This window comes from Lepidochelys kempii, chromosome 12, assembly GCF_965140265.1.
Source record: "Lepidochelys kempii isolate rLepKem1 chromosome 12, rLepKem1.hap2, whole genome shotgun sequence".
Lineage (NCBI taxonomy): Eukaryota > Metazoa > Chordata > Testudines > Cheloniidae > Lepidochelys > Lepidochelys kempii.
Genome location: NC_133267.1, coordinates 11,159,551 through 11,184,314, shown reverse-complemented (window position 1 = coordinate 11,184,314; position 24,764 = coordinate 11,159,551). Strand labels below are relative to the sequence as shown.

Here is a 24,764-nt window from a genome sequence, read left to right as displayed (position 1 = left end):
GTAGACTTCTACTCCTCTCAATAGCTGGAGGAGTGCTCAATATCCCTATACAGCAGTGCTAGTTAGCAACATAACAGAAGCTAGATTGAGCTATGCACTTCAGAGGTGAAAGTCATGGAACAGTACAAGCTTACCTTTCAGTTAATGAGGATTTCTCAGCCCCCTAAGCCTTACTATTTTCCAGCAGCTGCACGTAGAACTCAGCTCTCTCAGAGCAAAATGCATGTTGCCCATGTAATCTGGCTTCATGCAGCAGAAGTGCAGAGGCTAGAGGGAGAAATCCTTGGCCACTATTCCAGTTTTAAAGATGGAGCCACATCAGCAACCTCTGTGCCACTACTGCAGGATATTAGGCCACTGCATCCCTGGAATCGCACGTCTTGTGTGTCATTCCCCAACTCCACTTTCTGAACTAGCCTACACTGGGCCTGAATCGAGACACCATCCACATCCCAGACAAGACAGGCTGCTGCTCTGTCTCTGCCAGGCACCCCCAGTGTAGTTAATGTAGCATGGAATATCTTACATGGGCTGCATGCATTTCACACTAAGTGTGCGGGACTTACTCACGTGCTTTGATTCCCATTAAAAGACTGAGTTCTTAAAATTCTTTTGTATTTTAAGATAGCAAAGCTCCTGTCCAGTGTCAAGCTAGATTACTTACATGTAAATTGTGGGCATTGTTTTGAACCCTGCACATGCAACCTGAAGCTCAGCAAAATCTGCATTTTGCACATCCAAAATGCCTACCTCCAGTTCTTGGTGTGGGGAGGACCTTCTTCCAGTCTTAGCAAGGCATATCTGGCAGCACTGAGTGACAGACCCCGAATACCATCGCCCCATTCCTTCTCTGCACTGCAAAGAAATCACATATTTTAGTGAATACATGATTTGAGATCTGCTGATGAAAAGCGGTATATATGAGCTAGGTAGTATTATTTCAGCAGTGTTTATCTTCCTTGCTCTTGCATGGAAGTCATAATTACTTTACAACAAATTTACGGATGTGCTTCACAACCTAATGTACTCACAGGGATGAACTGCAAGATGTATTTCAAGCAAACACATCAGGTAGAGAATCATAGAACTGGAAGGGACTTCAAGAGGTCATCTAGTCCAGTCCCCTGCACTTAAGGCAGGACTAAGTATTATCTAGACCATCCCTGATAGGTGTTTGTCCAACCTGCTCTTAAAAATCCTCAATGATGGAGATTCATTCCACAACCTCCCTAGGCAATTTATTCCAGTGGTTAACCACTCTGACAGGAAGTTTTTCCTAATGTCCAACCTAAACCGCCCTTGCTGCAATTTAAGCCTATTGCTTCTTGTCCTATCCTCAAAGGTTAAGAAGAACAATTTTTCTCCCTCCTCCTTGTAACAACTTTTTATGTACTTGAAAACTGTTATCATGTCCCCTCTCAGTCTTCTCTTCTTCAGACTAAACAAAAGCAATTTTTTCAATCTTCCCTCATAGGTCATGTTTTCTAGACCTTTAATCATTTTTGTTGCTCTTCTCTGGACTTTCTCCAATTTGTCCACATCTTTCCTGAAATGTGGCGCCCAGAACTGGACACAATACTCCAGTTGAGGCCTAATCAGCACGGAGTAGAGCGGAAGAATTACTTCTCGTGTCTTGCTTACAATACTGCTAATACCTCCCAGAATGATGTTTGCTTTTTTTGCAACAGCGTTACCCTGTTGACTCTCATTTAGCTTGTGATCCATTATGTCCCCCAGATCCCTTTCCACAGTACTCCTTCCTAGGCAGTCGTTTCCCATTTTGTATGTGTGAAACTGATTGCTCCTTCCTAAATGGAGTACTTTGCAAATTATAAATCACTCCTGTCTGTGGTTGAGATTTCCTTGGAACATCATCATGCATGAACCACACCATGTGCTTCACCATCTGATTTGTGAAGATGAAGTTATGCGGCCAAACTACCAGTCTAAGAGACTGAGAATAGTAATCTAATGCATCCCAAGCAAGGCTGAGTTTGGGTGCTGGTTATCTCCCCAAGACTCTCTTAAAAACCTTTACCACGTGACCAATTTATGAGCCACGTGGAATGGCTCTAGAGAGGGCTGCATTCAGGTCTCCTTGGCTAGAAGTAGTCAAAGGTCAAAGAGGGTAAAGTGGAGCAGGGAACTAGATGCCCAAAATAGACCTCCAGTTCCCGCTATCACACAGATTTCAAGAAACATCTTGCAGATGCTTACCCAAGATGCTTACATCCTGATCTAATAAATTCTTTTTGGAATCATCACCACAAAGCAGTTGGAAAAATACTCCCATGTAGAAAATGAATACCATAGACACAAGGCAATACCCATTCATGTGCCGAACCAATAAAGGGTAAGTAAGTCCAAGTCTCCTCTTACCCTGCTCCTTCTGAAAATACTTACCCTTGATATTCAATGTACTTGTAAATCATGCCTGCAATGAGCATAGCCACCAGAGCATAATACCAGGATGAAATGAACATCAACGCAAGACAAATACTCATGCCTAAAAATGATAAAGCCCTGGGAGGGGAAAAAATAGGTATTAGCAAGTACCTGGGGAAAAAGAGCTAAAATCTTGAAGTATCTGCTACAAACCCACTGGTTATTTTAATTGCTTTCCCCCTTAAAGTTTTTCACCTTCTGTATCCTCTCTCCTGAAGAGATGGCAATAAAAAGCAACCAATAACTCCCATCACCACTGCTGTAATATACTGTATTGTGGGGATGATGCTATTACTACATTAATCACCACAATTCTGGTCCACACTAAACAGAGGAGTTTCTTCCTGCATCCCTGACTACTACCAGATGGATAGAAGAAATCCAGCAGCCTTAACCAAGTCCCTCCTGACAGCCCCAGGGCACTGCAGAATCTTTCCATCTTCTCAGCCACCCAAAGGTGGCCCAAGACACAATTTCAGTAACGAGGTGCCTTCAAGACTAGCTGCAAAAGCCACCTACAGAAACACTCCATGCCCGTGATCAGCAGCAGAAACACATACTAACATCCCCTCTATTAGGAAGCTCTTCACCTCATATGAAGGGTTAACAACAGTCTTCCAAATCCCTTCAGTAGACCACAGAATACGGACTAGAGTAGACCAAAGTCTACACTGAGTCATTTGCTTACCAATGATAGTATTTAAATCGGGGCCGCCAATTTGGAGTTCTTAAAAGTGTTTGTACTGCACATGCCAGATTGACAAAGAGGTAACACATCAAGAAAAACCTGTAGAGAAGGAACAATTTAGCACACGTTAGTTTTTGACACAAACTGTAAAAATGGAAAGGTCTGAATGTCACTCACATAACACCAAAACCAATATCTGTTTTGCCACAAGAGGCTATACCTCCAATTTGTTACTAAAGACAGGCCTAAACTGTTAATACTAATTAGGTGTAAAGGTTAGAGACTCTTTACGAATGAATCTAATCACATTCCTTCTGTCCAGTTGCTGAGCACCAAACATGATACGGTTTTCTAAAGGGAGGCCCAATCCAGCTTTGTCAGAAAAAATGTTCACTCATGATATATTTCAGAGGCATGACAATTGACATGTTAATTAAGATGGATGTCAGGTCATTTGTAGTCCTTAAATAAATGGAACTTCTGTTCCAGTACCTATTGTATTTATCTAAAATTGAGGTTCTAAAAGGTAATCACATTAACAGAATTCACAGTGACTTCTGTTAATCTTGTAACAGTGACTCTGTTCCTTACATAGAGAGAATTGGAGCCACCATGTCAAGGGAAGCTATAAGAATTCCGAGTTCAGCAATTAATGCTGTTAGCAGAAGCGCCCATGTTGGTTCACCATTTGCTTTCCCATGACCGAAAACCTAAACAAAAAAAAAGAAAAGGAACATTATTTATTTGTACTATCACACTTGACTCATAGCTTAACTTGACACTGCTTACAAATATGTTCAGTAACAGTCTAAAACAGAATCTATTTCCCACTTCAAAGATAGCATGCAGCGGGGGATTTTCATATCTTTCACTGAAGGACAAGGACAGAAGTCCAGCTAGCCGCTAAATCCAATCCCTACTCCATTGAGTTTGATGTCAGACTCCTTAATGATACAAAAAATACTCATCTAAATCCTCCCTTCAACGCACACCTGCCTTTTTTTTATTTTAAGCACAGACCCTCACTTTGAAAAGGGGCAGTGTGCGAAAAATCTAGTTTTAGAGTGGGGAATCCTTGTCCGATCTCCCTTTCTTCCCCTTTCTAGGAAGAACCTTCCCCTGCTTTTAACAAGATTAAGCAAGAAGCTAGTCAGAGAAGAGGCAATAGTGGTCTGCAACCAGTAGACAGCAACTAAGAAGTGAAGATATGGCTCCTGCTCCAATGCATGAAACCTGACTGAGGCCCTACTCTAGGAGCAACACTGAAGAAGGGTGAGAGATGACCACTGACTCTCAAGGTCCAAATATCTCATAGCGAGAGGGGCTGGAGGATTCTCAGCAGTCCCACCCCTCCTAGCACTAGATCAAAATGTAGGCAGGGTTAGTAGTGGGGCTGGTAGGCTTGAGAACAGGGACTGGGAACTTGAAGCTTAGTGGCCTGATTTCTGTATAACCATCCTGCAACTTGGCAATCAGGTTTCTGATATCTGCCAAATACATCTACATATTCCAATTTCCTTCTGCCAGTCTCAAGGAAAATAACCTTACCCCACTGGCTAGGTCATGGGGTTCGTGTATGCTGCGTACAGCACAATGAATGTTCTTTAATATTTACAAACCCATAGGAAAGGAATAATGTTGTCCTTGGCTATAGCTTGCAGTAGCCGTGGGGCTCCAGTGAGGCTCTGTAAGCCTGCTCCGCAGGTAGAGAAGAATGAGCCTATCACAATGACCCATGGTGAGGGCCAAGAAAGTGTGCCCACCACTAAGTTCTTGTTCACCGCATCACCATACCTGTAGGATAAAGAAAGGTTAGCCAGTCCTATATTTCACTTGGACAGAGTCTGTCTTATCCAAATGTAAGCCAACAAGAAGTAGGTTAGATTTTATTTAACAAAAATTTCCAGCAACTTCTTGAACAGAAAACTGCAATATAGGAAAAAATCTGAATCAGTAGCCCAAGCGATCCCCTACAAGATAACCACTACTGGAAAGAAGGTTGCACCCATTTTCCAAGGACAACAATCTGAAAAGTCGCTTCTGTCTTTAAGTTATTGATAACACTTCTACTGCCTTGTTAACCAAGCACTCGTTTCTGTTCATCTGCTGAGAAGCCATCCTTATTACATTGAAACCGAGCTCTCCTGTTTATTTAAACAACCAGTGACACCTACGTTTTTCTGCCCTAAGTCTTTTAGCATGCAATAACCACCATTAAGTACGGACACTGGTTGTACAATCCCCAATATCAGACTCATACAAAAAGCTTCAGTGACGTTAGACCTTTCCAACCAGATCATAGCCTCATGCCAAACTTTATGAACAAGCAGTTCCCTGCTTGTCCCCTGACAGATGATCCTCGTGGGAGCTTTCAGAAATGCTGTGTGCAGATTCCAGCATTAGGATAACTATCATTACTCGATTTACAGGGTTAAGAACCTAAGGGTAAGAAACATGATCATCAAACATGGCAACATTTTCCTAATTATAAATGGCTGCTTGGATTTGACCATGTTCATGTCCCCTTTTTATTCTTAATTCACAAGCAGAATTTTGGTCACAAGCATTTAAGAGAAACAGCCGTATAAATACCCGTATGTGAGCAAGACCACATATGAGCAGACATGATCATGCACTATCTTAATGAGCAGTCATTCTGGATTAAAAAGTTTCAGCCATTCAATCAAAGCATAAAAAACATTATCCTCCAACTTGTGCCCACACTCCCCACGAGTAACAGAGAGCAAACTATTAATTTTAACAACTATCTGCTAAGATCACATTGGCCCAAGATTGTCTATACTATTAGAAAGAACAGGAGTACTTGTGGCCCCTTAGAGACTTACAAATTTATTTGAGCATAAGCTTTCGTGGGCTACAGCCCACTTCATCAGATGCATAGAATGGAACATATAATAAGTATACACATCTATATATACAGAGAACATGAAAAAGTGGAGTAAGAGGCTAATTAATTAAGATGAGCTATTATCAGCAGGAGAAAAACACTTTTGTAGTGATAATCAAGATGGCCCATTTGGACAGTTGCCAAGAAGGTGTGAGGATACTTAACGTGGGGAAATAGATTCAATATGTGTAATGACCCAGCCACTCCCAACCTCTATTCAAATCCACGTTATGGATCCACGTAATGGTATCTAGTTTGTATATTAATTCAAGCTCAGCGGTTTCTCGTTGGAGTCTGTTTTTGAAGCTTTTCTGTTGCAAAACTGCCACCTTTAAATCTGTTACTGAGTGGCCAGAGAGGTTGAAGTTTTCTCCTACTGGTTTTTGAATGTTATGATTCCTGATGTCAGATTTGTGTCCATTTATTCTTTTGCATAGAGACTGTCCGGTTTGGCCAATGTACATGGCAGAGGGGTATTGCTGGCACATGATGGCATATATCACATTGGTAGATGTGCAGGTGAACGAGCCCCTGATGGCGTGGCTAATGTGATTAGGTCCTATGATGGTGTCCCCTGAATAGATATGTGGACACAGTTGGCAACGGGCTTTGTTGCAAGGATAGGTTCCTGGGTTAGTGTTTTTGTTGTATGGTGTGTGGTTGCTGGAGAGTATTTGCTTCAGGTTGGGGGTCTGTCTGTAAGCAAGGACTGGTCTGTCTCCTAACATCTGTGAGAGTGAGGGATCATTTTTCAAGATAGGTTGTAGATCTTTGATGATGCGCTGGAGAGGTTTTAGTTCGGGGCTGAAGGTGACAGCTAGTGATGTTCTGTTATTTTCTTTGTTGGGCCTATCCTGTAGTAGGTGACTTCTGGGTACTCTTCTGGCTCTGTCAATCTGTTTCTTCACTTCAGCAGGTGGGTATTGTAGTTGTAAGAACGCTTGATAGAGATCTTATAGGTGTTTGTCTCTGTCTGAGGGGTTGAAGCAAATGCAGTTGTATCTTAGAGCTTGTCTGTAGACAACGAATCATGTGGTGTGTCCTGGATGGAAGCTGGAGGCATGTAAGTAGGTATAGCGGTCAGTAGGTTTCCGGTAGAGGGTGGTGTTTATGTGACCGTTGCTTATTAGCACAGTAGTTTCCAGGAAATGGACTGCTTGTGTGGATTGGTCTAGGCTGAGGTTGATGGTGGGATGGAAATTGTTGAAATCATGGTGGAATTCTTCAAGGGCTTCTTTTCCATGGGTCCAGATGATGAAGATGTCATCAATGTAGCGCAAGTAGAGTAGGGGCATTAGAGGATGAGAACTAAGGAACCGTTGTTCTAAGTCAACCATAAAAATGTTGGCATACTGTGGGGCCATGCAGGTACCCATAGCAGTGCCGCTGACTTGAAGGTATATATTGTCCCCAAATGTGAAATTGTTGTGGGTGAAGACAAAGTCACAAAGGTCAGCCACCATGTTCTCTGTATGTGTGTGTATATATATTGTCTTACTATATGTTCCATTCTATGCATCTGATGAAGTGGGCTGTAGCCCACGAAAGCTTATGCTCAAATAAATTTGTTAGTCTCTAAGGTGCCACAAGTACTCCTGTTCTTTTCGCAGATACAGACTAACATGGCTGCTACTCTGAAACCTAACTATTAGACAAATTCTCACAAATAGTCAATACATTTGGAGGAATCAAAAATTAGTTTCTCAGGAGGAAAAAGGGCTGAATTCATCAGATAATTTATTTGCAAGGAAAAATTTCACCAGGTCTAGTAAGGAGGCAGAGAGGGAGAACAAGGGAGCAAAGATGAAGTTCAGTGTTCAGATAACATCAGTGGGTTTTTGATTTTCTAGGAAGTCAACTGTAATGGCAAGAAATTGATCTTTGAACCTAGTACCTCTTGGAACTCAAAAGGCAACACGTGATGCAAGGCAAAATGGGTAAAATGTTCTTCTGAAGACCCTACACTGCTAGAGATTGGAGGGAGCAGTCACACAAAGCAAAGGGAAGTGCAGAACCCATTCGTCCAAAGTATTCTTTACATTTTGAATGCAGATATGCCTAAGAGACAGCTCTAGTCAGGTGTGAAGATGAAGGCAAAGACTAAAAGATTCATTGGCCAAAGCCAGGGCGCAACCTCCCCTACCATGTGATAGGTAAAATATTTTCATCTTACTTACTTATCTCTAAGAACAACACCCTCTATGCAGGCTCCAAATAGTAATACACTGCTGAAATCTTGAGTACAGAGTACATTAAGGAAGGTAATTTTATTTAGACATGATAAATCAATGCAATTATATTGAACATCCTTAAAGCTCTATGTTTGCCCCTGTGCAAATGATTATGATACAGTGGTATCCTCTATATAGTCAGATATCATGATCACTTGAGGTATGCGGGGCAGTGAGTTGTTAATATCACCCAACGTACATATGTATCTTTAATAGTTAAGAGACAAATATGATTAAATTGTTGTTCCAAAATTCAAATTTAAGAAAGACTGGATTAAAGAGACATGGTTAATGTTTTTAATAAAATCAGTTTTCCACTTCAAAACTCCCCAGTGGGAGCTGAAAGCCCTAAAGGAGACTGCTTTGAACAGGACATTAACAGACCAAGGGAAGCGTAAGCCAGCAACCATGCCCCAAACAGAAGAGCTCCAGTCTGGTAGGATGTGACCCAGCGAAAGTGTAACTTGGAGTAGATCAATTACTGATCTAGACACTTTGACAAACCCCAAGGGTCCTGGATGGGGACCAGGTGGAGTGGGCCTGGGTCGCCCTACCATGCCTGCATGGTCCCTTGTAAAAACAGAACTAAGGAGGGATTGAGGCCTGCTGCATACAATTTGGCCGGGACGCCCTCTGAATGACTACGCCGCCAGAAACTGTAAGGCCACTGCCTGACCACTAAGCCAGCCGGTCACCAGACTGTCCCGTTACATCAACATACAAACAACAACTTCTGGAACAAAAAGGTCCACTCCGGAAGTGCCATATGGGAGCTCTCTGGAAGACAGCAGGAGTATGACATGGAGTACATTGTCCCTTTGACAATCCCCTGATCTGCAGCTTGGCAGATGTGCCAGAAGACACTTGCAAGCTACAGTTCATGTGCCATCCTGGTTCACATTTAGTTTTCAGAAGAGCTTATTAGCAGAATATCAGCAGCTAATTTTAGAGTTGTCTGGTCTACACTGATTCCTTTTATTCTAACTTTCCGTCCCCACCCCAATTCCATTTCTTATTCAACAACCTTGCTACTATATCTTGCCATCTCTGGCTACTTTGATGATCCTTATGTGCCCTTTTACACAGACATTTGCTTACAAATTATTAGACAGCACACATTGCCCTCCCTTTACTCAAAATTAAAAACCTATTTGTTTAAAAAGGTACTGTGATCTAGAATTTCCTGCATTTAAGGTTCTTCCCCATCTTACCAGCTGGCAATGGTAATGGATCTCTGCATTCTGCCAGCCCAAGATACCACTGACTGCTAGTCAGCTTTATTAAAGGAGCAAATAACAGCAGCTAGAAAGCAAAGAGATAGAAAGGGGAGGAAGTTACATGCTCTCAATTGAACCAGTGTTTATGTTCTTTCACTGACATATGATAATCATAGGAGTATTTATAATCAACTGAAAACAGTGCAATGAACCAGGAACACAAATAATAATAAAAGTTCAATTGAGTCACAATGTGCTAGAATTCCATTCTACTTTTAAAGGATACAGACGAGTGATGTGGTGACAATCGCCAGAATTGTTCCAACAGGAATAGATTTTTGTGCATCTTTGAGGTCTCCTGATCTGTTTGAACCAGCCATGATACCTAAACATAGATTTCAGTTTAAGAAAATGTTTCTGGAAACACCACAAGAGATCAAAGAAAGTTAATTAAAAATCGCACAAAACCCTTTCCCAGTATTCACCAGTCACTGAAGGGAAGAAGATGCCAACTAGTACTGTGAAGGAAGTGGCTATATCCGCAAACACATAAAGGTGAAGGTTGCTTTTCAGCCCCGGTACATCAACTGATGGATGATCAGCTTTTTCCAGTATCTCTCCTTTCTCCATATAATTGCTCCACAGATTATCTGGGGGGGCGGGAGGAGGGCAGGAAAGGGGAGTTACCACCACAAAAAGAGAGCAGTAAATACAGGTTAACCCAAACCTAACTTACTGAACTCTTAATTATCTACTCAAAGCAATAACAGGCTGGAGTGAAACATAGTGGGTTACTACAGTTACAAATCTAGACACACAAAACGTCCAAAACAGAAAACGTTTCCATCGAATTTTCATGCAAACTTTTTACAAGAGCAATGAACATGTTTGGATTATCACCACACAAACCAACTGCCTAGAAAGGTTTATGCAACATTTATTTTTTGATTCTATAAAGTTAACAAACTGATGTCATATCATTCTAACATACCACTTAAATAGACTTGCTCTAACCAAAGCAACATAAGTTTAGCATTGTCCCATAAATTAGGCATATTAAATGAAAGAGTGTACATAACTGAAGAAACCTAGGTAACCCGGACCAGATATCTGGATGGAAGTTATTTTATTTTTTAGGAAGTGGAAGTATTATGACACTGCATGGATTTGCATTTAACTAATGCTTCGACAATGCATGGAATAAGCAGTGAGTATGTCTGCTAATTTTCCTTGTTAAATAGGAACTTTATGAACATATAGACATCACCTGCACACAGCAAACTTTCCCTTTAATTCTTGTTTAGAGTGAGCATTTTGTAGTATTATATACTGTAGCTTTGCAGTAGGTTTGTAGAGAGCAAGGACACATAAATCACGCTCATGCACACACTTCTATGCTTCTTCCAGCTAGAATCTACTATGTTATAAATCTGAATACGTAATATCCTACCACTGCTCTCCAACCCAGACATTTTAGCCTGGTTTTGAAGAGTTATATAGTATGCCCAGGTTAATTCGCCCTACAATATTACTATTGTTGAGTTTCTATTGCAAATATCAGTCTCAGTCAGTCAGTTTAGTAGAACTGAAAGTAAGCCTCTTATCTAGAAAAGTGATTAACACCATCTACTCTACAGTATTCTAACAGTTTTCTTCAAAAGGGTTTTCTTAACTGTAATTACATTTCTTTGGTGCTTTTTCTCTACAAGCATAGAACAGCTCAATCCACCTCAACGGCTATACATGCCTCTTAACAAGAGGATATCCTTTGATCCAACCGTGTTTTGTATCATACCTTTTAAAATGCCACTTGCAGCTCCAGGAATACCTGCTATCTCCGTAACATTGTTGAGCAGAAAATATTCATCACAATTATCAGTTGTTAAGTTAGAACTATGGCAGAAGAGTTCCCAGAGCTTGGTGGCCACAGTCATATTGCCCACAATTGTTGTTTTGGCACAAACATCAAAATGATCTCTCGTCAGGGTCCTGTTGCCGAGCATGCAAATCCTGGAAGGGGAATGAGAGAGTCATTTAGAACCACATACTAAGCAAAGATGGTTACTCACATCAGATGTTACTTGGAAAGTGTAGCTTTTTCCTTTCCATACACTGCGATTTTAAAGTGGTTCTCCTCCCCAACAACATGTTCCAGATTTGAGACTCTCCTGGGCAGCAGAACCAGGAGTGTATATGTTGATGTTGTTTTGTTTTAATATTCAAAATGAAAATATATTTATTTCTCTCTCCATTGCCCCTCAGTGTCCCACTTCCAGGCTGCAGCTCGGGATATTTGCCTACAAGTAGGGCTGGCAGTTCTGAAGATCAGCAGCATCTGAAAGGTATGTGCCACCTACTGCCCCTTCCCCCATGAGGGGGATGCAGAACAGATGGAGGGAAAGAATTATAAGGCACAAGCCTTGGATTTGTGAGACCAGGGGGTCAATTTCCTCCTCTGCCACAGACTTCCTTTGTGTCCTTGGGCAAGTCTCTTAGTCTCTCTCTCTCTCCCCCTCAGTTCTCTATAAAATGGGGACAATAGCACTTCCCTATGTCACTGGGGTGCTCAAAGGATAAATACATGAAAGACTGTGAAGTGCTCAGATACTAAACTAATGGGGCCATATGAGGTACAGTCTGACCAAGCCTAGATCACCAGTGTGAATATCAGGTCACTACTACGTTTCTCCAGCTGGTTTGTCGGGAGTGGAGAGAAGAGAAATTCAGGAAGTTTCATTGTGGCTGTAATCCATGATAAAAAAGATATTAGCCAACATTTTTGCTCTACTTTTATGCATGAGTGACTGAAAGACCGTACTTAGAGTAGTTACCAATGGTTCACTGTCAAACTGGCAGGGGGGAAAAATGGGGAGTGTGTATACAATAGGGTCCCACAGGGGTTCGTCCTGGATCAAGTACTATTCAATATATTCATTAATTACTAGAACAACAGAGTGGAAAGTATGCTTATAAAATTTGCAGATGACACCAAGCTAGAAAGGGTTGCAAGCACTTTGGAGGACAGGACTAGAATTCAGAATGACCTTAACAAACTGGAGAATTGGTCTGAAATCAACAAGTTGAAATTCAATAAAGAGAAGTGTGAAGTACTATACCTAGCAAAGAAAAATCAAATACACGAGTACAAAAGGGGGAATAACTGGCTAGGCAATAGTACTGCTGAAAAGGACTGGTGGATCACAAATTTAATATGACCAACAATCCAATACAGTTTCTAAAAAGGCTAATATAATTCTGGGGCATATTAACAGGAGTGTCATATGTAAGACACGGAGGTAACTGTCCCACTCTACTTGGCACCGGTGAAATTTCAGTTGAGGTACCGTGTCCAGTTTTGGGTGCCATACTTTAGGAAAGATGTGAACAAATTGGAGAGAGTCCAGAGAAGAGCAACAAAAATGATAAAAGGTTTAGAAAGCATGATCTATTAGACAAGGATTTTTAAAATGGCCATGTTTAATCTCGGGAAAAGAAGGCTTGGGTGGATACCTGATAACAGTCTTCAAATATGATATGGGCTGTTATAAAGAGGACTTTCATTAATTATTCTCCATGTCCATTGACAGTAGGACAAAAAGTAATAGTTTCCAACAAGGAAGATTTAGGTAAATGTTAGGAGAAATTTTCTAACTATAAAGATAGTTTAGTTCTGGAAGAGGCTTCTAAAGAAGATTGTGGTATCCCCTAACTGAAGGTATTTAATAATAGATTGGAAAAAATCTGTCAGGGGATGGTCCTGCCTCTTGACTCAAGATCCTTTCCAGCCCCACATAAGTGCCAGCATGAGTAGACAAGCAGAGGGAAGCATTCGCTAAATAAGAGAAAGCCGCAGGGAGAGAGAAACACTGTATTTTTAATTTATTCCTGATCATTTGTATGTGAGTTTGTTTTTTGTTTTTTATCCACTTCCTTTGAAGTCAATGGTAAAACTCCCACTCTTCACTGCAATGGTGCAGACTGGGCTCTACATGCAAAGTGGGGGCCAGTAGAGGGTTGTGGCTACTCATTTAGCATGACACTACTTTTGTCAAGTGAAAAATTTGTCTGATTAAGCTACCCTAACTGCACGGCATAATCCCCTGCTACCATTGCCGGTGCTGTGCATTCCCTGGTACAGTGTAAGCCTGCATTGAACTTACAACACAAAAGACTAAGTCAACTGTACTCTGGCTCAGAACTAAAGCAACTTTGCAACATAAAATGAACTGATGCCATGTGAGGAAAGTTTATGTTGTATCTTGAGTATCTGCTTCTCTGTTTCTGTATGTGGGGGAACAGGTTAAAAAGTGTCAACATCCATCCATCTTCCTCTACCTGTGCAGAAGACACTATCCTAGTGGAATTGGCTGAAGATGGTAAAGGTTAACGGTGTGTTTATTTTAGGCTAAGGAGCTTTGTTTCATGGGTTTATCGAACTATGCTCACTGCAACATAAAATTTATCATTCCTAAAGTAAATAATTTTTATAGCACATAAGTGCTGCCATATTTGCTGGGTAACTTTAGTATAACTTCCATTGAATCAGGGCTTCCAAATGGCAACCAAAGATATTTCTGACTTGCAGGTTGACATACCCAGCCAGCAAGATTACTTACGGAAATGCAGGGGGATCGAAGATGGACTTGATAGCTCCAGCATAAATGGACAATATGGATATTATTACACAGGCCAAGAAGAGAGAAGCAAATTTGTTAACATATTTCACTCCTACAAAAACTACCACAGCCATAAAGGTGAGGAATATGGTTCCATAAACTCTCATGTTGTTCAGCGTAGCACTTGATGTATCATGGGCACCAGTGGAATGAAAAATTGCTGCTTGCGGTGCAATGTATGTCTGAAATAGAAAACAAAAAGTTAACTAAAGGCTGCAGTAAGACAACAAGAGTTTCAAATATACTTCCACTTATTGCATGTTTCAATTTTAAATAAGCATTACATACCCCGAAAATTTATTTCCATGTAAATCAATTCTCTATTTGCAAAATACATTGAGCTAGGATTCTTCACTTTGTAGAATAGTCAATCGATATGGGCAGTTTTGTAGTTTTACTTCCATAATACAATTAACTAACCTTAGCTATGTCACTGACTCACTGGGTGGCTTGGAATGAGTCACACTTCAACCTACATTTTCAAAAGTGAATAGTGATTTTGGGGAGTCTCTGTTTTTTGATACCCAAAATGAGACACCTTCAAGGGCCCTGGCTTCCAGAGGATGGACACTGCACTTTCTGAAAGTCAGGCCCCTAGAAAAGAATAAAAGTGGCACCCAATAATCACTTTTGAAAATGTAAGCCATCATCCTCTATGCCCCTTCAAAATGAGAATAACTCTATCCCTATAAGGCAGGAATTCTGCAGTAGTATCTACATGTGAATTGCCACATAAGCATTACTACTCACCAATAAAATCTCAATGGCACCAAGTATGTACATAGCTCCTGCAAACGTTGTTCCCAAGTAAAAGCACAGTCCCACAGCTCCACCAAACTCTGGACCTAAGGATCTTGAGATCATGAAATAGGAGCCACCAGCTACAAGACAGGAAAGGGAGGTGGTATTTTCCAGAATATTTTTCTATCACAAACTTCACATTTTAAAAAATCCAGAACACTCATACAAAGTAATAAATTGCATATCTAGCTTTTTTCAGATCTTTACCAGAAATAACTTTGTTTACACAATAGCAAACTACACAAAGATAGCTCTCATTTGCCTAGGCAGCATTCAGCAGAAATACAGGATATTAAATCAAGTCTTGTATCTTGGCTCAATCCAGGTTTCCTCCTCAGAAATGTATTTAATAGTTTCTGTCAACTAACGCTTCAAGAGATTAAAGTTTTAAATCTTTTACAGTTGGGGACAACTGCACAGGTGGGTGCGAGTAATTTGCAGTGACCGAAATCCTGAGCGTGCTTATGGTATTTAATCTTATTCTATTTTGCAATTTCCCATTCTTTTCAAATTTGTTAGACTCAAAAACAAATAATATTTTCACCCTCTTCAGATAAGAGAAACAGTCATATGGACAGATAAACTGGGTAAATGAAGGGTGTCATAAATATAAAGGGAAGGGTAAACCCCTTTAAAATCCCTCCTGGCCAGTGGAAAAATCCTCTCACCTGTAAAGGGTTAAGAAGCTAAAGGTAACCTCGCTGGCACCTGACCAAAATGACCAATGAGGAGACAAGATACTTTCAAAAGCTGGGAGGAGGGAGAAAAACAAAGGGTCTGTGTCTGTCTGTCTGATGCTTTTGCCAGAGACAGAACAGGAATGGAGTCTTAGAACTTAGTAAGTAATCTAGCTAGGTATGTGTTAGATTATGATTTCTTTAAATGGCTGAGAAAATAGCTGTGCTGAATAGAATGAATATTCCTGTCTGTGTGTCTTTTTTGTAACTTAAGGTTTTGCCTAGAGGGATTCTCTATGTTTTGAATCTAATTACCCTGTAAGGTATTCACCATCCTGATTTTACAGAGGTGATTCTTTTCTTTTTACTTCTATTAAAAGTCTTCTTGTAAGGAAACTGAATGCTTTTTCATTGTTCTAAGATCCAAGGGTTTGGGTCTGTGGTCACCTATGCAAATTGGTGAGGTTTTTTACCATACCTTCCCCAGGAAGTGGGGTGCAAGGGTTGGGAGGATTTTGGGGGGAAAGACGTGTCCAAACTCCATTTTTTCAGGAACCCAGATAAAGTTTGGTGGTGGCAGTGGAAATCCAAGGGCAAAGGGTAAAATTAATCTGTACCTTGGGGAAGTTTTAACCTAAGCTGGTAAAAGTAAGCTTAGAAGGTTTTCATGCAGGTCCCCACATCTGTACCCTAGAGTTCAGAGTGAGGAAGGAACCCTAACAACGGGCTACAACACAGATGAGCTAAGTTACACATAGTGCAAATCTGTTTAGTGTCCAATGAAAGGTTAGCTAGTATCACCATTCTGAAGAGTGAGCTACATTTTAAATTCCTGGATTTCACCTTTTGTATACACTAAACTACTTTTCTTCCTCATTAAATAATAATCGTCCCTCAATCTGCTGTGAAGTTCAACTTGATGGGATCTGAAGCAAAAAAACCTTAGAAAAATAGCAGTGAGACCATAGCAATGATATATATGTCAGTACAGAACATGTTTCAGAGTTGTAGCCATGTTAGTCTGTATCAGCTAAAACAACGAGGAGCACTTGTGGCACCTAAGAGACTAACAAATTTATTTGGGCATAAATTTTCGTGGGCTAAGACCAACTTCATCAGATGCATGGAGTGGAAAATATAGTAGGAAGATATATATACGTAGTACATGAAAAGATGGGAGTTGCCCTACCAGTTCTAACAAGACAATTCAATTAAAGTGGGCTATTATCAGCAAGAGGAAAAATCACTTTTGTTTTGGTAATCAGGCCCATTTCAAACAGTTAACAAGAAGGTGTGAGTAACAGTAGGGGGAAAATTAGCATGGGGAAATCAGTTTTTAGTTCTTGTAGTGACCCATCCACTCCCAGTCTTTATTCAGGCCTAATTTGATGGTGTCCAGTTTGCAAATTAATTCCATTTCTGCAGTTTCTTGTTGTTTTTGAAGTTTTTTTTGTTGAAGAATTGCCACTTTTAGGTCTGTTATTGTGTGTCCAGGGAGGTTGAAGTGCTCTGGAGTACACAAGTACTCCTCGTGGTTAGTACAGGACATGTTTCTCAAATAGGTGAGAAGCTGTGTTGCCAACTCATGATTTTAGCAAGTCACTGTGTTACTCAAAAACCTGAATCTGGGAGACATGTGATATGGGGAGAATCTCAGCTTTTGTTTAAAATAGTTATTAGCCCTTATGGTAGCAGATCAAAGTTTGAAAATGTGACCCACCCATACCTTTTCGGTAAGAAAGAAAAAAAACAGGTACTTTTAAAAAAAAAAAATCTCATGATTTTTAAGCCAATCTGATGGGTTCGGGGAGGCACCTGGCTCATGATATTTTAACACTTGGGGTTGGCAATTCTGGAGAAGGTACCATACAGTTCTTCACTTGACATGTCAGGATATTAGTTTGCCTTCTCATCTAATTTCAACGGAAAGCAACAAAAAATCTACATTTATTAAACCACAATCTTCTAGTTAGCATACAGATTTGCACATGTTTACAGTTGTACTTACAGACAGGAAATGTGAGTCAAAATGGATTACAGATACGCTATTCTGACTGAAGTGAGGAATTTGCTAATTACAATTACCTGGAACAACACCATTTGTTGCTATTGCACTCATTGATATGGCTGTCAGCATAGTCTGTGGAGAACAAGACAATGGATATATTTACATAAGTAACAGTCTCAAAAATACAATTCTTTCCCTGTACAGTAAAATAAGCAAAACAGAAAAAGTTGTCATGCTTAAGTATGAATTTACAGCATTCTGTTCTACCCCACAGAGACAGAACGTACCCCTGTATTCACACCATTTACACTACTTACTCCTGAGGGCATTCTGCACCAAAAAATTAAATATTCTGCGTGCATTTTAAAATTCTGCAAGTTTTATTTCTTAATTAATAAATTCAGAGACTCCAGCATGGCATGGGCGGCACAGGCCACTGGTTCTATGAAGGTGGGAGATCATCTGGGACACGGGCTCTGTGTGGGGGGATCCAGGTGTGGGGTGAGAGGATTCTGTATGGGACAATCTGGGTGCAGGCAGCTCAGTAGGGGGTCTATGTGGGGTGGATCTAGATGCACAGAGGTTTGTTGCAGGAAGATTCCAGGTGCAAGGGCAATGGGACTCTGCAGGGGCTTCCAGGTGAAGGATGTTGGGGCTCAGGGGAGGGGTCTGGGTGTGGGGGTCTCAGCAGGGAGGTCTGGGTGCTGGGGGAATGGGACTTGGTGAGGTGGGGATCTGGGTGCAGCTATTTGGGGATCAGTGGCATGGGGGTCTTGATATGGGGGCTCAGGGTGGTACAGTGGGATGAGGCTCGTCAGGGTGGAGGTTTGAGTGCAGGGAGCTCAGTGGGGGGTGGTCTGGGTGCAGTGGTGTGGGTCCGGAGGCAGGGGGGCTCCAGATGCAGGGGTTGAGGTTCAGTGGGGTGGGGTTTGGTATGGAGGGCTGGGGGGTTCCGGGTATATGGGGTGAGACTTCGTGGGGGTGTCTGGGTATGGGAGGTCCAGATGCACGGGGGTTGGATGGATGGGGGAGCAGCTCCCCGTACAGTGACCCCTCCCCCCACAGCTAAGGAGTGATGGGGGCTGGAAGCAGGGGAGGATGCTGAGCTTCCTGGAGCTGGGGGAGGTTTCTGGGGCCACTCTTTGCAGAGAAAGAGGAAATCTCATCCTCCCCTTCCTCCAGCCTAGCCGGGACTAGCAGCTGATCCCGGCGCAGAGTAGGAGCCACTGGCTGGGGTGTCCCCAGCCCTGCAGTGATTTACCTCTCCGCTGGCTGCTCTGGGTGCCTGAAACGATGTACCTGTGCAGCTAGGGAGTGGTGTGCAACTGCTTTTGCAGCTTCCCTTTGCATCCCTGTCAAAAAGTCATTTTTCTGCAGGGAAGCAAACAAATCTGCGGGCGACAAGAATTCTGCGCACGCACAGTGGCGCAGAATTCCCCCAGGAGTATCTACTGTAATAATCTTTGTACAAAGTATGCCTTGTAAGTTATCATTTGAAAACTCAATGTGTTGATCAGTATTGTTCTGATAAAATATGTGTGGCAACACTGAAGTTATAAGATTCTATTGTATGGTGTTATTACCAGATGGACCAAACTGAGGTTGGCAAACAGGTGTATCTTAAACAAACGAATGTATGCTCTGATTAATTTGCATTTAAGCAGTAAACAGAGTCATCAAGCAGGAAGGGAAACAAAGGAAGCTCAAATAAGTGAGGGAAAAGCAGCAGGGAACTCCTTTCCTACAGACTTTTTGTCTCCTAGTACACAGCTGGAAATGTTTTTCAAGAGGGGGACTGAAACTATAAAAAGGAGGGACAAACACCCCAAAGTACAAGCGTGCACATGCATGTGCGCGCACACACACATACACCCTGAAGCAACAAAGAAAGCATTCACTGGATTCTGGGAGAAGCGGTCCTGGCCTAGGGGATTTGGTCAATAAGAGAGCTGAAAGCATATGGTGAGAAACTTTGCTTGACTCTAATATAATTTGACAAGTTAGGCACTAGTAGCATTTTAACTTTATTTTCTTATAACCATTTCTGACTTTTATGCCCCACTACTTGTTCTTTAAATCTCTCTCTTTGTGGCTCTTTTGTTGTTTTACCTAATCCGGTGTGTTTAAATTTAAGTGTCTGGGAAACTCCATTTGGGGTGGCAAGTTGTGTGCATATTCTTTCTATTAAAGAAATAACACACACTATATAATTTGTACTGTCCAGAACAGGGCTGGGAAGTACAGGACATACAATTCTGGGGGGAGGAAATCTAAGACTGGGGGTGTGTTGGGGTCACCCGGAAGTATAACCCAGGCTGGTGAGAGCTGGCGTGTAACCCAATGTAGCTGTCCAGCTGCAGTTACACACAGACACACAGGGTGTGGCTTGCATGCTGAACGGCTGTTTGTGAGTGGCCCAGGTGGGAACTGTTTCAACCAAAGCATTGTAAGGCACCGAAGTTTGCAGGCTAGGGTTGCAGAACACAGCTGCTCATTAGTGTGTATTGTACCCTGGTATGTCACACCCTCCAAAGGTCATTTTCTCAATGCAGAAAACTCAATGATTTCACAACTCTTCAGCCTTTCATGTGGGAGATGAGCATGGCTTGCACGTACAGCGTAACAGATGTGCCAAAGAGCTGAACAACAGCCAAGGAGAAGAGCTCTGTAAGACTTCACACATTTACTGTCACATTTACTTGGACGGTATTGCGGGATCTGAATTTCCAAACCCCTCCTGCAAGAGCATGGCTGCGTAACTGCTTAGACTGCACATGCAATCTGAACAATTTATATTAGCACTGCAGGGTAGATTCTCCCATAGATCATGGCAGGGCTTCCTTCACCACTCTTCACTACCCAACGAACTTAGGCCTGGCCTACACAAGAACAGGTTTGCTGGCATAGCTATCCCAGCAAACCTCCTAGTTTAGTCGCAGCTTATACCAGCAAAAAAGTACTTTTGCTGATAGAGGTTACACCATTTCCCTGAGTGAAATAAGGCTGCATCTGAAGTGCTTTACCATCATAGGAGTGCCAATATGCTATACTGGCAAAGTGGACACAGGTATACCAGCAAAGCTGCACTTTGTAAGTCTCCCACCCCCACAAGCAAAATAAACATATCTGTAAAGCACCGACTCACTGATACAGCTGAAGATTCTGCCAGCCACAGACCTCTTCGCATCCTGACCAACAGAGCTATACCAGCAGAAGTCTAGTGTAGACATAGCCTAAGCTACACTGGCAAAAACACTTGTTCACCATTAAAACTGCATCTACATTAGGACTTTTACCATTATAGTAATGTTTACCATCCCCTCCCACACCCACCCAAAAAATATCACACTCCTAATTGACATTGCTTTGCTACAAAATGTTTCTGGTGTAGTCCTGGTCTTAATCCTACACACATGTATAGTAAACCCCCTTAGACGGGCATAGTAAAAGCTTTGCAAGAGGTGCACACGTGGTATGAGAAGTGTCTTAATTTGATCATGTACTCACACAACAGCAGCAGATTAAGACTATCAGGAAGGACTGTAGAACTCCTGCTGTTCCTACCATCCATGTCAAGCGAAGGAAGAGAATAACCCCAAAGATATTCTGCATACATGGAAGGTACACGCCCATCAGGGTGCCCATGCTGGGTGACTGAAAATAAACACATACATCAACTTTCATTCGCTGAGTAACTCAAAATAAGGGTTTAGAACACAGAAGAGGAAAATAGATTTCAGCTATTTAAATGACATCATGTTGTGGCAGATTATAATAAAAAGATGCACAAATGTTACAGTGCTGTGCTTCCAAAAAACCTCAAGAGAATTGTTTAAACCAAAACCATTGGTTGACTGGCAAAAAAATTTGGACCAGGATGCTAACTCTTCATTTCAGCCCCGCCTCTCCAGCAGTTACCAACTGAACATATTTATATTATTTATTATTAGTACTGAGGTAGTACCTACGAGCAAGGTGCTGGACTCTGTTGCGTTAGATGCTGTCCACAACACAGAACAAGAACCCAGCCCCTGTCCAAGAAACTTACAATCTAAGTAAAGAACAGGTTTATCCCAACAAGTTCAGTGTGTTTCCAGTTACAACTACCAAAAGATTTGGAAACAGCTTTGAGAAATGTGCCATACATTTTCCATATCTTTAAATTTCTCTTTGTACAGTAAAAGCTGTGTTATCCAGCACTTTACCAACCGGAAAGCTCTATAAACCGCCATTTCTGATCTTCATTGAAAGTCCAGTTTATAGTCCGGTTGGCTCGGGGCCGGCAGGCTCCCTACCTGGCTCCGCGTGACTCCCCAAAAGTGGTGACATGTCCCTACTGCTCCTAGGCGGAGGAATGGCCATGAGGGATTCGGAGTGCAGGAGCGAGTGCGGGGCGTGGGCTCCGGGAGGGAGTTTGGCTGTAGGAGAGGGCTTGGGACAGGGAACTGGGGCACAGGGGGGGTTTCAAGGTGCCAGATCCGGGCGCTGCTCACCTCAGGCAGCTTCCTGCAAGCGGCAACATGTCTCTGCTGCTCCTAGGCAGAGGTGCAGCTAGGCAGCTCTGCACGCTGCCCCCACCCCTCCCCAAACACTGAAACTACCAACTGCCTTGTTTTCAATAGGATTTTGCATCACGTTGCTAATGTGAGGTAGCTCCACACTTCTAGCGAAGACCAGGCCTTAGAGCATGGGCTGAGCAATTCTCAAGGAGACATTTGGGAGGCAGGAGGGGGAGAGACCAAGTCTAAAGAGTCTTAGACTGGATTTTGTGATGTTTATTTTGAGCTCCTTCTGTAACTCAAGCCAACCCAAGTAATTTTTTAGCCATTGCAATTTGTGTGGACTGTTTGGAGCAGGGGGTGGGAGGGAGTGGGAAGGGGTAGCTACTTGTTCTGTTCTATTAGGCTGCCAGAATGTGGCTGATTAATGATGCAGTCAATAACTGTTACTTTGCTGCACCCAGGTCCATCAGACAAAAAAGCTATCATTTGTGTAGCAAATAGTTATTGTACTACAGCACTAACAGAATCAATGTGGCCCACTATGAAAATATGTTTTGGCTTTTCCTTAGTGTGTATGAAGAAGCAAGAGATCATTGTCCCATGATGCTAATGGAAGCTGTGCTTGTGTACAGACATCCTAATTAGAAGTGCCCTAATTCAAATTTCAAAAAAGCTGAACACTCATTGGAAGAGCTGTTCAAATTATTTGTTACAAGGCTCTCGGGAAAAAAAATTATGAGAATATTCTTAGATGCTTCCTTCCTTTACTGTTTTATCTTAAATTGTGTAGATATTAAATCTAGGAGGGTGCTATGTAAGGTGGTCTCTATTCATTGGACTGAATGTGCAAAGATCCAAAGACTTCCAGATACCATACTAATGTCTCTGATTTGAAATTAACTGCCCTTGCATGCTCTGAAGCACAATCTGGTACATTACACTCACATTTTAGTATCCCCACTCAGTCTGACAATCTGGATAAAAAAATGTATGTCTATTCAGATACTTTATTTTAAAGGTCTTACGCTCACTAACAAGAGAAATGTCTTAGAAAGCATCTAATTAGAATGACCAGAAAGGTTGTCATGCTGTATGTAAATTACACAAAACATTTAGTCTTTGACATGAAACCAAGAGAACTAACTTTCCGAGAATTTTCACTGTACTAATTCCCTAGCATACTACTTTTGTTTACTTGCCCCAAGGCCTGCATCATTTCCTCTGCTAATTCTGGCTTTTGTTTTAAATACTCACTCCTTTTTCCCCTCCAGAAACCAGGATGGTATGAGGTGCTTGATATTGTTCAAGGTTTTTAAAACTTCAACCAAATCTGTGTGCATATAATTTGCATTTGAACATGTTTGAAATGTAGTGTATAACTCAAGGATTGATTTGCAAACTAGACTGCCTGGCTGTGGCAGCAGGAGCTAAGTTTACAACTGCAAGGTTTTAACAGAGCATGTTGAAGCTTTCAGTCCATATTGAAGCTTTCAGTCCAAATCACCCCTAACAGCGTTGTCAACTCCCAGCCTTTGAGGTGTTTTTCTTGTAGCCCAGCAAATAACGACCAAAAAATTATCGTTTTAGAAAATCTCATGTTCTGGAGTGCCTGGGTCACAATTTTTCAACGCTTGGGGTTGCAATACTATAAAAAAAGATAACTTGTAGCAGCTGCCATTAAATTTGCAGAGCTCAAAGCTGCAACGCAGTCTACTCTCCTTTGGCTAGAAAATTAAACTTCACAATGACAGAACAGTGAGTAAAATTGCCTTTGGTTTACTTGACTATCTCCCCCTCCCCATTCATTCAGAGCACTAACACAATCAAATTGAGGCTCAGTACTGCACTCCTCCCTGGTCCCAACACCTTCACCCCGCATTGTTTGTGTGCTTTACAGTAGCTTGGGCCACCCCTTTCCCCCTGACTGGCAATTTCCTGCTTCCACCTCCTCTTCTCTGATTGGCATCTCAACTCTCTTGCTCTGGTTCCTCTTCCCCCTCCCTCTGCAGCCTCTGCTACACCAAGTTACAATCTCAGTCGTAAAGGGAAAACATTGTGCATTTATTGTATACTTTGAGAATGGCAAAGCAGTACAGCTTAAGAGATGCCCAAATCACAGCATTACTAAGTGCACCTCAGACATAAGTCGTCACTGGGTTGTTGGTTTCTGTACCCAAATAAAAATGCCGCAAACAAAGACATGAAGCAGGAGAACAGCTTGCACCAGCAAAACATTTCTATCAGTGATTTGCAGTGACTGAGCCCTTTTCTACATCCTCTTATATCAGCAGATGCCACTATTGTAAACGGTTATATGAAACTAGTCAATAGAAGCAAAAAGAAAAGGAGTACTTGTGGCACCTTAGAGACTAACCAATTTATTTGAGCATGAGCTTTCGTGAGCTACAGCTCACTTCATCGGATCCGATGAAGTGAGCTGTAGCTCACGAAAGCTCATGCTCAAATAAATTGGTTAGTCTCTAAGGTGCCACAAGTACTCCTTTTCTTTTTGCGAATACAGACTAACACGGCTGTTACTCTGAAACTAGTCAATAGAAGGCAATCAGAAATAGCAAGGGCAATATTATATCAAAAACAGATTTGTCAGTAC

At 41.8% G+C, this 24,764-nt stretch overlaps 1 protein-coding gene across 1 annotated transcript in view; it reads right to left on the bottom strand.

Moving 5' to 3' along the window:
• The window catches only part of SLC12A4 (solute carrier family 12 member 4), a 75,209-nt gene that overhangs the window by 12,938 nt on the left and 37,507 nt on the right, over positions 1-24,764 (bottom strand). The window contains exons 4-16 of the mRNA XM_073307579.1: positions 21,159-21,305; positions 17,729-17,783; positions 14,916-15,046; positions 14,106-14,347; positions 11,285-11,499; positions 9,975-10,139; positions 9,776-9,874; positions 8,219-8,276; positions 4,753-4,927; positions 3,725-3,843; positions 3,134-3,232; positions 2,404-2,523; positions 751-855 (exon numbers count right to left, since the gene is read on the bottom strand). Coding sequence (XP_073163680.1) covers positions 751-855; positions 2,404-2,523; positions 3,134-3,232; positions 3,725-3,843; positions 4,753-4,927; positions 8,219-8,276; positions 9,776-9,874; positions 9,975-10,139; positions 11,285-11,499; positions 14,106-14,347; positions 14,916-15,046; positions 17,729-17,783; positions 21,159-21,305 — 1,730 coding nt within the window. The remainder of the gene's footprint in view (positions 1-750; positions 856-2,403; positions 2,524-3,133; positions 3,233-3,724; positions 3,844-4,752; positions 4,928-8,218; positions 8,277-9,775; positions 9,875-9,974; positions 10,140-11,284; positions 11,500-14,105; positions 14,348-14,915; positions 15,047-17,728; positions 17,784-21,158; positions 21,306-24,764) is intronic.